At 55.6% G+C, this 14,786-nt stretch overlaps 3 protein-coding genes across 3 annotated transcripts in view; 1 reads left to right on the top strand and 2 right to left on the bottom strand.

Annotated features, from left to right (window-relative positions):
* Window positions 1–435: 435 nt before the first annotated feature.
* On the bottom strand, window positions 436–4,172 carry VOLCADRAFT_33691 (uncharacterized protein; the record flags this gene model as incomplete). Its single annotated transcript, XM_002955034.1, has 8 exons — window positions 436–450; window positions 616–636; window positions 1,254–1,337; window positions 2,123–2,263; window positions 2,478–2,520; window positions 3,060–3,191; window positions 3,610–3,682; window positions 4,115–4,172. Coding segments are annotated over 8 exons (567 nt in total), but the record flags the coding sequence as incomplete, so codon positions are not given.
* Window positions 4,173–5,362: 1,190 nt separating this feature from the next.
* On the top strand, window positions 5,363–11,706 carry VOLCADRAFT_118962 (uncharacterized protein; the record flags this gene model as incomplete). Its single annotated transcript, XM_002955092.1, has 14 exons — window positions 5,363–5,610; window positions 5,787–5,812; window positions 5,924–5,951; window positions 6,125–6,193; window positions 6,403–6,492; window positions 6,869–6,917; window positions 7,402–7,554; window positions 8,147–8,376; window positions 8,962–9,105; window positions 9,440–9,541; window positions 9,993–10,085; window positions 10,505–10,576; window positions 10,989–11,146; window positions 11,613–11,706. Coding segments are annotated over 14 exons (1,554 nt in total), but the record flags the coding sequence as incomplete, so codon positions are not given.
* Window positions 11,707–14,478: 2,772 nt separating this feature from the next.
* The window catches only part of VOLCADRAFT_96011 (uncharacterized protein), a gene marked incomplete at both ends in the record, with an annotated part of 7,112 nt that continues 6,804 nt past the window's right edge, over window positions 14,479–14,786 (bottom strand). The window contains one exon of the mRNA XM_002955033.1: window positions 14,479–14,631. Within this exon, the coding sequence (XP_002955079.1) occupies window positions 14,479–14,631 (153 nt within the window). The remainder of the gene's footprint in view (window positions 14,632–14,786) is intronic.

Genomic DNA, 14,786 nt, shown 5'->3' with positions numbered 1-14,786 from the left:
TGTATTGAGGGGGCACCCGGCGGGGTGATAAAGCGTTTGAGAGGGGCGATGGGGACGGTGGCGGTTGGGGACCGGTGAAACAGGAGGTGAAACAGTTTCCGTCGTACCGCTACGTAAAAAGTGACGTCATCACCCCCCGGATGAACAACGGTTCGCAGAAATCAAATAATGGCGGCGGTCTGTTACATACCCACAAAACATCAACCAACCAACCAACCAACAACAGACTCTCTCTCTCACACACACACACCCGCCCACCTCCACCAATGCAGGTGTCTCCACCCGCACGAACCGGTCGGCGGGACGCCACCCGTCACTCCGCAAGTCCAACGTCAGCAGCACGGAGTCCAACAACGGATTGGAGGCTAGCCGCATGTAGCCGCGTGGACGACCCGTCTCAGGGTCAATGTACGACATGGCGTCGTACAACACGGATAGCGGCACCCAGTGCTGCAAAACACGGCGCGGACGCGGAGGGGTGGAGGGGGGAACATGAGAAAGGGAAAGGGCGCGGAGGGACACATGTCGTAGGGTGTCGTACGTGTAAGGCGTGTACCCCGGTAACAAAACACACACAGCTGGCAATCAGTATGTCAGCATGTCAGTCCGTCTTACCGGCGGATATTTGAATCGGGCCTGACGGGGGAGTCCGGAGGAGGAGGGAAGAGGGGGGGAGAGGGGGATGGAGAGGGGAGAGGGGGGAGGAGGGAGCCGCCGCCATCAGGGGGAAGTAATACACAGAGCCGACATGCCCCAAGCCGTAGAAGTAGCAGCCGCCGCAGTAGCCGCAGTAGCCAGCCAGCCAGAAGATGCGAGCAGCCCGGGTTGGATTATTCCACGACCACATTCCACAGAGCCGTGCGATGGGAGGGGAGGTGATGGGAGGTGATGGGAGGTGATGGGAGGTGATGGGAGGTGATGGGAGGTGAGGTGAGGTGAGGTGAGGGGTGAGGCATCAGATCAGGTAAAACCAACCAGCCCGGAGCACACAACGTGGTTAAATCAGATCAGCCAGCACTGGCACAGCTCCCAGGTCCATAAGTCCATGCAGTGCTGTTCTCTCCCCTCTTCCCCCCCCCACTCGCCCACCCCAGCCCCCAAGTCGTGCGCCCAATCCCGACGCGGCGCCTAAACCCCCAGCTGCCGCATCCCTCCAACTTTCCCAACCCTATCCCCCCATACACACACGCCGTCACTAACATCCCCTCCCCCCCTCACCCCTCCCCCTCCCCCCCTCCTGCACCCGCACGCACCACATCCAGCACCAGCACCAGGTCCCTGTCACGGTGATAGCCGCCTAAGGGGCTGAAGTGCCCGTCCCCCGTCTGGAGGAAGGCCTGAACGGGGAAAGGCGGGGAAGGGGGGAAAGACGAACCACACACGATTGAGGCGGGGGGAGGGGGGAAGAAGCGGGGGGAAGAGGGGGGAGGGGGAGTAGGAAGAGGAGATAAGCCCACAGCATTTAACCCGGGCGTGTATCGTGGGGGAATAGATGGGTTGGTAGTTGTAGAACCGAGCTTAGGAGTCAAAAAAACACAAAAACGCATAGAGCATGATGCATGAGCGACCGCGGTGGACGAGCAGAGGGATGAGTTGCATGGTAGCGGAACGTCATGTGTTTTGTGTACTTGTGTATGTATGTATGTATGTTGTTACAGGGTGGTATAGCTTCACCAGCGGCCCCCTTTCCCGAGGCAGTTCGCTGCTCTCCCCTGCTAGAGGGGCACCCTAATCCGTCACCCCATCCGATTTCAGAATATATTCGTTGGGTTCGGCAACTCACCACCAGCATCCAACCAAATCTAGCGGATCAACGGCGCCTCAACTTAGTTCCTGGTCAGCTTGCAAGTTGATATTATCACGTCCTACACCGTCCACAAGATGGGGGGCCACCTCCCATTTCTAAACCTCCCACACACCCGAGAGGTCGGCAGGCGGATTTGAACCCGGCCACTCCGGGAGCAGAACTCAGGCCTCAACCTCTGCCAGCAGCCTGCCGTATGTATGTTTGTATGTATGTTTGTGTGCATGGGTGGTTATGGATCGGGATTCTTCCTCACCCCCCCCATCTCGTCCAATGATGTGTTAGAGCGTGTTGAGGACAAGGGTTTCGTTGTCTCACCTTGCGGCTGTACGACACCACAATGTGCTCCTCCCCACTTCGGCACACGGACTGGACCTCGGCACGGAACTGCTCCAAAGTCGTACTGCCGTACGGTCGCAGCTCCACGCGGGCGCCGTTACAGCGAGCCAGGCAGGAAGCCTGTGGGAGAGTGTACGTGTACGTGTGAGTGCATAGGATTCGCACCTTTCAAGACATCACCAAACTCCAAAGCATAATCGCCAACACAGTAACCTTTAAAGAACAACCGCTAACGAACAACGGCAATAACCACCGTAACAGGAACCAATTACTTAACTCTATCACAGTAACAGAACCTGCAACCCACACGCCCAATTTGTCGTATACCAATTACCTGGTACAGAGTAATGCCCTCCTTCTTCACGGCATCCAGCGGCCTGATGGGCCCGGCGGCACGGAGGGGTGAGTGCGTGCTTAACAATAAACTGAGTCGTAAGATGTGCGTATGTATGTATGACTTAGATTACACTGTGGGCCGCGAGAGCCGGGGGCCGAAGCCGAAACACACCGCAAGGTAATGTGCGTATGTATGTATATATGTATGTCGCGCGTAGGATGTAGGATAACATTGCCAGTTATACAATGCGAGGCGAGTCGGCGCGAGGGAAGGTTGAAGCAGAGTCCCCCAGCGCTCAGGCAGCAGCAGTAGCAGGGGCAGTAGCAGGGGCGGCAGCAGTAGCAGCAGCAGTAGCAGCAGCAGCAGCAGGGGGTCCTGATACGCACAGCGAGCTGCTACACATGCCGCCGCATGCACAACACCGGCAACGCACCGACCGGCCCTCTTCCCCCCAACATGCAGAAAGCATCTCGATTGACGGGATGGAGGGACATACATACACACGCACACATCTTAGTTACCCCACACACCCCATTTCCCCCCTCACGCCCCCTCACGCCCCTCGCCTTCAAATCCAACCTGCAGCAGTCCAGCATGGCTTCATGGAACCAGCGCCATGAGCCCTTCCATGTGCGACGGGGGTCAATGGACAGCGCGTTAAGCACCATAGCCAGGGAGGCCAGACCGCAGAAGGCCGGCTCGTCCTGCGTACTGGCGGGCGGGTGGAGGGGGGGAAAGACGAACCACGAACGAGTGAAGCTGCTGCCAGGGCAAGAGCGTACAAGAGGGGGGGCATTACAGGATGATGGTGTTTATGACGATGATTATGGTGAAGATGGTGAAGGTGATGGTTATGATGAAGGTGGTTATGATGAAGGTGGTTATGATGGTGGTTATGATGAAGATGGTGATGAAACATTGTGGTGGTGTTAGTGGTGGCGTTGGTGATAATGATGATGATGATGATGATGATTTCGTCCCATCTCACCCCGTTCCCTCCGGTCAGCTTTTAAGTGTCCCCAACTCATGAATGCCCCGTGATTCTAGTTCCCCAACCGCCACCCGCCCGCGAAGAATTACCCACTGGGCTTCCGGGAATCTGGGCTTTCCTTGCTCCGAAACCACTCACTTAAATTGTTCCATAAGTTTGAAGAAGCCCACCATGGAGCCTTCCAGAAGGGCCTCCTGGAACAGCTGCCTTCCTGGGGCAGGGGGAGGAAAGAGAGAACGGGGGAAGAGGCATGGAGGAGTGAAAATCCGCAGACTAGTCGTCAAACGTAGATAAGAAATAGACAGAGAACAACTCGTTTGCGAATGACCCAAGTTACTTTTAGCAAATGAGATGGACATGGAGAGATAGATAGGTAGATAGATAAATAGAGAGAGCAATTACATGGCCGAAACACGATGGTGGATGCAACTGCGTGTTCTTCCTTCCGGATGACGGATGTACTGAAAGGTTCAGGTGGGTCCAGGTGGACCTCCTTCCCTTAGCAGCTAAGTCGTAAGTAGAGAATATCATGCGTGAAGGCAGGAGGGTTATATGTCTTTTCTGGTCCGTGCGCCATACTTCCAACAATACTCAAAAAGGTCGACTTCGTTTTCGGGCACATGGGCCGGTTTAGGCTGCGCACCTTCCGGCGAGGAAAATTCTATGGCAGGTGGAGAGGGCAGCTTCCTTTTGTAAAATGTTTTCTTAAAACCCGTTGACGTCCGCTGCGGGGACGCGGGTGCGACCTCGATGCCCTGCTGCAGCGGCTCATACATGGTGGCCTGCTGCTGGACCTGCTGCTGTTGTTGCTGCTGCGCGCTTTGAGGCTCCATCTGCCGCAAGATTCCCAATTCTGGCTGGGCGATGGCAGCAAAGGTCCGGCTTTGAAACTCCACGACCCTGGCAAGCGTGTGACGGCTCGTGCTGGCGGGTGCTGGGCCAGATGCGGTCAACAAAGACCGCATCAAATCCTGTGAGCCCTCATAAGAGTCTAGGAGTCCAATATAGAGGTTGAACACAGAGGAGAGTCGACAGCGCCTTAACACCGGAGTCATCCAGGGTTGGGAACCGGCACATACAAATACACGTTGCAAGTAACCTTTCAGCTTAGATTATTATCCGGCTATCAGATACTCTGGTAATTCGTTAAAAGCGGTTGAGGTCAGTCAAGCGATCAACTGAACTCTAATGTGCAATCCTAAATTTTGAAATGGTTAACAGTCAGTTGTTTAAAAAGGAAACGATTGTAACTGATGCGCAATGGTCTGAATTGTTGTACGCTTACTGCGTTTAATAGCCTGTACGGAATGCACGGACTTTCGCCTATCGCACGCCAGAATGGGCTCTACGCGTGGCTTTGTACTCACCTTATTACTGGAGATACGAGCTTTCTATTTGGATGGCTTTTTAGCACCTAGGGTTTCCGCTCCGTGGCTACGTTGCAGGCCAAAGGCTGGCAACCTTCATCGCGCAACAACCTGGCCGGAAGTCTAGCGCATGTACCAGCTATAAAATTTAAACTTACGTCACATAATGAGAACCGATCTGGGTCAGCTCTCCAGGCCTGGCGCAAGCCCTCGTCTCCTTACCACCTCTATTGGCTACACCGCACGTCCCGGCTGGATGCCCACGACCGCCTTTACCTCCGCCAAACGACAGAGAACCTTCTCGGCCTTGCTCCCAACACATTCCTCCGCCTCCGCCGGCTTGCCTGCCGCCAAACCGTGCTCCCCACCTCCGACACGGCAGCAGCATTTCCTAGCAGCATCGGCCGCCGGCAGCAGCAGCAGCAGCAGCAGCAGCAGTAGCAGCCGCCCCAGCCAGCGACGACGACAACACCTCTACGTCCGGTGCCACCCCCCCATCCCTTCTTCCCTTCCCGCGCCGCGAGAACAAGCCCTGAAACCACGCGCTTCTATAGCCTGCGCAAGCGCCGCAAACTCGGATGCTACAGCCGTCGCCGCCGCCGCATCCTCCGGCACTACTGCCCGGCTTCCTTTCTGGAAGACGTACATTTCACGCAAGCCGTTGCTGCTACAGGCTCTCTTCGACTGCCTGACGCATATTCGCACTCAGGGAGGGCCCCTGCCTGACGTCATCGACGTGGCCATGGTGTACGTCTCCTCTGAATATTTGGAGGTACGGCATGCCGTACCATATGTACGGCATGGCAATACGGCGGTATCTCCTGTGCCGTCTTGGCCTCATCTCCGTGTAAGGACACCCGCACGACACAAGCGTGGTCTTCAAGGTCATGACATAACGCCCGCGTTACACCATTCGCACCGTTCCCTCCCTCCCCCCTCCCTCCCGAGGTCGCGGTCGCCACGGACGCCTTTCGGTCAGTTCTACGTTTCATACACTCTTGCCCTGGCAGCAGCTTCAATCGTGTGTGGTTCGTCTTTTCCCCCTCCCTCCCTCTTTCCCCCCCTCCCTCCCGGCCCCCCTCCAGCACTTTTTGCAACTTTTTGGGACATCCGGTCAGTGGCATCGTTTGCCCTTCCTTGGCTTTGGTGTTGCTGGCCTCCCCCACCCCCCCCGATGTAACTCTGGACGGCGGCAATAGTTAGTTCCTTGCTTCCGTGCACGTGTTTCTCTCCCTCTCTCCCACCCCAACCAGAAATACACACCTACCTGACACACCGCCCCGCAGGACTTCGGGTCTCTTGTGCAGGCGTTGCGGGCGGAGTTACCCGGCCTCAAAAACGTGTTTGGATGTACGGTGGGTTCGGGGAGAGGGGGGGAATTGAGGGCTCGACATGGTACTCGGGGGCGCTCGTACATTGTACGGCACCGCGGGGCAGCTTCGTGCTCGCGTACCATTAGAAAACCTAAACCCGGTCCGAAACCCGGGTGGGTCCAGCCGGCGTTATTGTGTGATGTCGTACGTCGTACATTGATTGCCGTACCCATTCGTAATCTTCTCTCTAGGGTTTTGGAGTCATCGGGGTGGATGAGGAGGGTGCTCTGGAGGTTGAGGCTCAACCCGCCCTCAGCCTTTCTCTGGTATCCATTCCACAGGTAGGCACGAATAATTCCCCTCAAGTTATTTGAATTTGAATTTGGCTGTGTTATTATTAAATTCTAGTCTAGAGTGTTTGAATTGGACTCAGTTGAGTCGGCTAAAAGTTAATTTCGTTTCGTAATTAGTAATTAGTAATAATGAAGGGCAAACTTTAGGGTTTCGAACTTTCACTTCCCGAATCGCCCTCTTCCGCGCTTATGTCCCCCATCTGCGTGCGCGTGCATGCGTTTTTGTAAGTATATATGTATGTGCGTGTGCGCTTCGGTATTTGTAGTTTTGTCCTGTCTTTGCGCGTGTGTGGGGGGAGTGAGAGTGAGCGAGCGGACATCATGGTCCCATATATAAAGCAGGCGACGCCTTGCTTCCGCGCAGGCCGAAGTGATTGTACGGCACTTGGACGAGACGAACGTACCTGACGGAGGTAAGGCCCTTTTTTCGGCATATTTCGTCATAGGGCCCTCCGGGGGCCCTGAGGCACGGGAGAGGGGTCATAGGGCCCTGGGACGGCAATTTCTCCTTCCATCCCCATCTCAAGGTTCCGGAGCTACTTGGGCCAGTTGGGTATATTTATTTATTTATTATTATTTATTTATTATTATTTATTTATTTATTTATTTATTTATTTATTTATTATTTATTTGTTTGTTACTATTATTTTGGGCCAGCTGGCAGTCTGTCTCCTTTTTTTATTTATTTATCTCCAGCTTTCGGTTAGCATTTGTTCTTCTTTGACGTTCGCTGCCCGTATAATTTGACGTTCCCCACTTAACCGTCATAACCGCCTTGCCCACCCGCCGTACGTACGGCTTCGTTCCTATCCTTCTTCTCCATCTCCTAACAGCTTTTTACCCGGCCCACCCACCCACCTCCCGCATATACGTACATACATACGTACATACGAATAGATGCGCCTCCGGATCGCTGGTCTGCCGTACTCGGAGTACCCGCCTTCCCGGAAAGCCCCCTGTCGCTGGTGGTGCTGTCAGATCCCTCCTTCGCTGCCGTACAGGATCTACTGGGGGGACTGGATTTCGCCTTTCCCACGGCCGCAAAGATTGGTGAGGGCGGTGCCGTGACAGCGCTGGCGGCATTGGACATACATACATACATACATACATACATACATACATACATACATACATACATACATACATACATACATACATACATACATACATACATACATACATACATACATACATACATACATACATACATACATACATACATACATACATTTTTTACTTCATTTATTTTATATTTATATTTATATACACGTAAAGGGGGAGGTGGAGGAAGGGGACAACAGTTTGGGGACCATCCTGGGGACCAGGATGAAATTTCGTGTTGGGTTGTACGGCATTTTGCGTGGCACGGTACGGCCATTGTTGGAAATGACCGACACTCATATACCAGTGAATGGTAGCCACAGTAATAGCCACAGTAACCTCAACTGCCACTTCCTTATTGTTTTATCATTCGTACAATTTCAATAACTAACCGACAAACCGTCTAATAACTAACTCAACTGTCAAAAGAGAAACCCAACAACCAACCAACCAACTAACCCGCCAGGTGGCCTCAGCTCCTCCTCCTCATTCGGGGGCTCCCGTACAGCCACATTCTGCTGGTCCGCCGCCGCCGCAACAGCAAGTACGGCACTACCTGCCACATCTGCTGTTGCCACCGCCGCCGCTACTACCATTGACACCGCCAGTGAGCCCGGCAGTAGCAGCAGCAGTAGCAGAGCCGGCGGTGGTGGTGGTGGTGGTGGTGGTGGTGGTGGTGATGGTGGTGGTGATGGTATAGGGGTTTTCACACGCGGCGTAGTCGTTATGTCCATTTTCGGGGAGGTTCAGATGGACCTAATGATTGCACAGGTAGGTGGTCGTGGTGGGGTGTGTGTGTGTGTTGGTGTGTGGGCGTGTTGGTGTCTGTTTTGGGGTGTGTGTGTGTGTGTGGTTGTGTGTGTGGTTGTTACAGTGAGAGTAGGCAGACTCGTGAAAAGTAGAGCCAGCGGGCCAGCTGGTGGTGGTGGTGGATGCCTTAAAACATTGACAGAACTTGTCGTACGTGTCCTCGTACACACAAAAAAACACGTCCCGCGCACCACCATTCGCTCCGCCCTGCCCTCTCACCCCCTCCTCCCCGTTCTACCCGTACCCTTGCCAACGCCTTTCTCTCACTTCCTCTCCCCTCCCCTCCCCCACTTCCCCTTCCCCTTCCTCTCCCCCCTCCCCTCCTCACTTCCCTCCCCCCTTCCCTCCCCTCCCCCCTTCCTCTCTTCCCCACATCCCTCCCCTCCCCCCTTCCTCTCCTCCCCACTTCCCTCCCATCCCCCCTTCCCTCCCCCCTCCCCTCCCTCCTCCCCTTCCCTCCCCCCTCCCCTCCCTCCTCCCCTTCCCTCCCCCCTCCCCTCCCCGCCCCCACCATTCCATGTGTATTTCCTCCCTCCCCCCCTCCAGGGTTGCCGCCCCCTCACCTCCACCACCTGGACCGTTGACCACGTTGACCCGGCTAACCCCTCCCGCGTCACGGCGCTGTCCGCCCCGAGTGTAGCCCGGGGGAGATCGCTAAGGGCACTGGAGGCGTTTCAAATAGAGCTGCAGGTGCCGTACATTGCTGTACCGTGCCGTACATTGCCGGGTCGTCAGGGTGAAGGGGAGGGTTGGAAAATAGAAATTCGCGAGGATGGGAGGATGGGGAGGAGGATGGGGAGAGGTGCGGGAAGGGGGAGGGCCCCCCGCACTACCCGCGGGTGTTGCATTGGGGGGTAGGGTTGTAGAATCCATACACATACACACCACGCGCCGCGTGTCACGCACACAAAGGCAGGTATACATACAGACACACACGCATACATGCGCGCAAGGAGTTAGGGAACCATATGAACAGCCCCGCAAACCCGCACATTTCCCCCCGCAACCCCCCCCCTGCTCTCAGTCCGTGCTCAGCGGTATGAGCGAGGCTCAGCTTCGTAAGACGGTGGCCAACCTGACGGTGGGAGTCGCCCCGGAGGGGCTGAAGGCCTCCCTGGAGCCGCACGTGGGTGTGCGTGTGCGTGTATGTGTGTAATGGGGGGGAAGCTTAGTTTGGTGGGGGGGGAGGGCGGGGGGAAGGGCGGGGGGAAGGGCGGGGGGACGGCGGGAGGGGTTGCGGGCTTGGCTCGGGGGTGTTGATTGGAGGTTTGCCGATATTCGTGATGTGTTAGGGTTAAGGGGGGGGGAGCCGGGATAACGTGGTGATGCCTGGAGGGCTCATAACGACCTCTACCCTCGTAATTGCGAGCCGTGGGGTGTGCTGTATGTATGTATGTTTGTATGTATGTATGTATGTCTCTTGCCTTTGGAGAGCCCTGACACCATCCCCCGCTGTACGACCTCCTTCATGGCTTCCCCCGCCGCCCCTCTCCCCTCCTTCCCCCCCGCCATACACACACACACGACACCGCTCCTCTCGCACCTGTACGGACGTGCGTACGGATGTACGAGCGTAGGACTTTCTCATTCGGGCGCTTCGCGGATTTGATTCCGAACAGAGCCTGGTGGTGGGGGAGTACTTGAGGGTGGGACAGAGAATACGATTCATGGTGGGTGTACGGCACAGCGTACGGCATCGTCGTACGCGTGGGCTAATGCACATCACCTTTCCAACAAGCTCATCACATCATCACCTCCTGCACTCACTTACCTTTCTGAGCCCCATGATTACACAACTTACCTTTCTGAGCCCCCTGATGTACGGGGCTCAGTTGTGGCCCTGGGGAATGGGATCGCTGTGATGTATATGGTGCATCGCTCTGAAGCAGCAGCTACCCAGCCATGTCATCTCCCCGCCCCTCAGCTCCTCCGATATAAAATATCTATCAACCACATTCAGCCAGCTGATAGGACGTTTTTGCTTTTGAAAAACAAACCCCTCAACTAGGAAACACCCGGGTAGTCGGGGTGATGATGGTGGTGGCGACTGTTTTTGTTGTTGCAGCAACATTTTTGTGTTTTTGTGCAGGTACGAGACAAGCAGGGCGCTCAGGAAGATCTCACTTCGCACGGCCTGTCGTACAAGCGCAAGCAGCTGCAGGTATGTACGGCATTACCCCGTGCAGGGTGTTGCGTTTCCTTTGCCTTTTCAAGGGGGGAAGGTTGGGGGGTTCGGGGGTAAGACCGGGGGGGTTTCGACACTGCACTGGGGGTTCGGGGTGTGAAGTGGGTTCTGGGTTTTTCTGGCGGGAGCTTCCGGATGACTCCTAGGCCGCCTGTACTGATATTGATAATGATATTAATCTATTTATATTGATGTATTGATTTGAGGGTCGCTGGGACCTTCTAGTGAACTTTCGATCGTCCCATCCCGTCCCGGCGCAAAATGGTGGTGTCCTAATTCGTTGCTTCTCGTCTCATTCACACACACATACATGCATAATACGTACATATATACATACAAATATACAAGCATACATACATCCAAACTATTCCTTCAGGCAATGCTTCAGGGGGGCGCTGCGGAGCAGCCCCCACCGCCCTTCGGCATGTTCATGTTCACATGCAACGGCCGCGGGTCTGGACTGTACGGCGAGGACTCGTACGACGCCCGTACAATGTCGTCGTACGTGCCGGTGCCGTGCGCGGGTTTTCAGTGCAATGGTGGGAAGTGGGTTCTGGGGAGGGAGAGGAAGGCAGGGGGGGACTGCGGAGACGGGATGTGTCTGACCATGTGGTTTAACCAGCACTACCGCATTTCCTTTCTAATAGTTTTGCGGTGCTGGGGGACGAGCAGGCGTTACTGTCCAGCTTTGCGTCATACATTGGCACTTCTCGGGCAATCCCATGGGTCCATCGTCCCGTCTTCACTTCCAGTGCGTTTTAGAGATCGTGGGACTTAGGAGATGTGTATCCACCGCGACCCGTGGGTCTCTGTCAATGCGGCGCCTTCCGTGGCTACCTTTGCGGCCTCCTGACCCATGGGTCTGTTCCGGGTGCATCCGCGGTCGCTGCGCGGCCCGCAGGTGAGATTGGGCGCGTGGACAACACCACACACCTCCACGGCTTCACATGCGCTGTGGGCGTCTTGCGTCTCACCTCCGTCGACGTGGCGGGGGGGCTGCCCCCGGCCGCAGCGGCCACCCCGGCCGCCGCCCCGTCGTCATCATCATCATTGCCATCACCATCATTGCCACCGACACCGACAGCTTTACCGCCTTCATCGCCTGACCAACAAAACTCAGACCAGCAGTAGCAGCAGCAGGGGCAGAACAAAGGGGTACAACAAGACTCACTACGCGAGTAGGGGCTGTAGCTTTTCGGATCCTGAAGGGATTCACTTACAGGGTGTTGCACGTGACCCTCTGTTACCCAACGGACCAAGGTAGCAACGGGAGGAAAACCCAACAGCAACGGGGGGAATCAGCGAGGGGAAAACCCGGCGGGGGATGCCTAGGGTTTTAAGGGGTTTAGGGCGCGTCTCATTGTTTTAGGGGAGTATTCGGAGGAAGCGCAGATGCTGGTGTGTCTCGCATGTGTCTGACTCTGTGTGTATGTCTGCAAGCTGCAACCCGTCGCTCATACTGCGACATACATACACACATACGTGTGCGCGTATGTACATATGTATGTCGGTGTGAGGGTGCCTGTGTCATGTGATGTTTTCAAACACGGACCCGTAGGACCTGGAGATGCGTGTGTTGCACTGTCCTCCTCCCAACATTCACACGGCTTATTCAATTCGGGAGGTGTTAGGTTCCAAACCCGGCCTGGGGCAGCTCACCTCAAAATTTGAATTTCCCCCCTACTAAGTGACTTCAAAACGATGCAAAGGGCTTCATTCCACTTTAAAAAGGTTAGAGTGACATTTAGGGATCGATGGGGCTTTCCCGGGTTTTAACTAACGAACCGTTATTGTTAACTGTCAACAACGAAACACCGGGCAAGAGCCGTTGTGGGGGGGATGTTGGCCGCCGCGTGCAGCACGTGTTGGGTTGTCGCTGATGATTGACGGCTGGTGGTTGCAGTTTGTTGGAGTCGTTAGTGTATCTGGTTTGGTTGTTTGTTCGTTCGTTGCTTGTGTTATAATTTTACTTGCAAAGCTGTTGGCGTTGGCGTTGTGGTGTCAACCTGTGTCTGTGTGTTAGACCCACTTTCCGGTGTCTTAGTTGGTGTGGCCGGTAGCAGGATGGTACTGTAGATGAACAGGAGGGAAGGGGGAATGGAAGGAAGGCTGGGGACAGCTGGTGTAGCCCTTTCCTAACTACTAAACCCCCCTTGTGACTGCTACTGCTACTACTGCTGCCACTGCCATTGCTGCTGCTGCCGCTCCTTGTGGTCCTATTGAAGCTGAAATGAGCTTCTCCGTCTACCGCCAGCCCCAGCAACCGAAGTCCATCACCACCACCACCACCACCACAACAACAACAACAACCACAATCATCATCACCTTCAGCCTCCACAGCGGTAATCCTTACCAGACACACCATGAAGCCAACCATCATTGCATTTTACCCTACAACCACCCTACGACCACCACCAGCATCATCAACAAAGCCATCACAGCGGCGCCGCAGCGCCATCACCGCAGCCAATGCCGCCAAGCTGAAAGTCCCGAAAATCACCACCACCTCATGTCACGCCAGGTCAGGTCAGGTCAGCTAACGACAGGGCCTCTCCGTATCAGTAAGCGGCCGTGTCTTCAGCAGCAAGTGCAAACGCAAGTTCTCAGCAAAACGCATACCAACGTAATGAGCGAATACAGTTTTTTAATTAACAAATCATTTTTGAAAATCGGATATTTGTTCAATGGGAATCGCGAATTTTCTTCTCGGACCTGCGGACCGAGGACCCCACCCCCGGGGGGGGCGGCGCCCGGAGCAGCCAAGAGCCGGCAGCATCACGCGCCTGATGAACATGGCACCTCTAAACTCCAGGACGTAGCCAATATAGGCTACTAACGAACATCACCGTCGTGAGGGCCCGAGGGCAGGAAGCATGAGTAAAATACGAGAACACATAGCACTCCAACCTCCAACCTCCAGAGCCTCCACCTCCACCGCCGCCCCAACTTTCGTCGCCACCACCTCCACTACCATCACCGCCGCTGACCCTGCCACATCCTACGGCACCTACAGTCGTACACAACTCTCTATATATTTAGTCGGATGCGTCATTAATTAACAGTCGTCTATACACATGTACCGTACAGGTACGACAAAGAGGTTATAACTCCTGCTACGGCACTTTATTGCCCTGTCGGATGTGTCAGGCCTGCGCTCTCTCGGGGCGGGCTGAAGCTATCACACCCAGCTGCCAGCGCCCAATGGCCCCCCCTCCTCTCCCCCTCCTTTTCCCATCCGGTCAAACTCACAGTCACCAGCCGAAGTGAAACGAGGGCATTGACCCTCAACCCCCCAATCACAGGGGCGCACCTCCCCCCCGCCAACCACGAGAACCAATGTGCAAATGAATGCAAGACTGCTAGAGCATTAATCATCATCAGTACTGCAAGCTGTCGTACAGCTCCGCTCGTTTTACTCCTGCCGTACATAGCTATTTTGAGTTCTGGAATGAAAGAGGCGACACCTGCACACGACCTGTGCATCTTCAACATCATCAGGATTGGCCCCCCTGTCGCCCCTTCCTTCCTTGGCGCTTATAGACCTCTGAAGGACGCAAACCAACCACTTCCCCCGTACACATACCGACTTCAGGGGAGTCACGGTCCGCTCGCGCGGCCTACAACGTTCGAGGGAATAAAAACACACAACACGAATACACACACACAGACATGCGTGTACACGACCCAGCGAACACGGCTATTCGCTGCCTCTCCCCTGACCCCACCACCACCAACACGACGAGCTCACCATCACCATCACCATCACCATCACCGCCGTCATCGCCATCACCACGCCAGGCCATTTTCGCCGCCATCACTACCTATCACCAACATCACCGTTGTGCGCAACCGACATCGCCACCCCACCTCCACCATCATCATCGCCACACGTTATGTACGTCGATGCGGCCTGTGGCCACCGGAGGCGGGTACGCCACGGAGGGGATACCCGCCAGCGCCTCCCGGAACACCACTCGGTACAGCTGCTGCAGGTCCTGAGAGACCAGCTGCGCCATCTGCGTCGCGGAGAGCTGGTCAGCGGAAGTGGAGACGGCGTCGCCGCCAGCGGGCGACGACAGCGCACTGCTGCCGGCCTCCGTCGAAGAGCCGTCATCAGCGACCCGCATCGGCGCCACCAGCGTTGAGGTGACGGAGCCGTTGGTGGCGGCGGCGGCCGGCAGCATTG

Source organism: Volvox carteri (genome assembly GCF_000143455.1).
Source record: "Volvox carteri f. nagariensis unplaced genomic scaffold VOLCAscaffold_48, whole genome shotgun sequence".
Taxonomy (NCBI): Eukaryota; Viridiplantae; Chlorophyta; class Chlorophyceae; order Chlamydomonadales; family Volvocaceae; genus Volvox; species Volvox carteri.
This window is presented reverse-complemented; position numbering and strand designations above follow the sequence as displayed.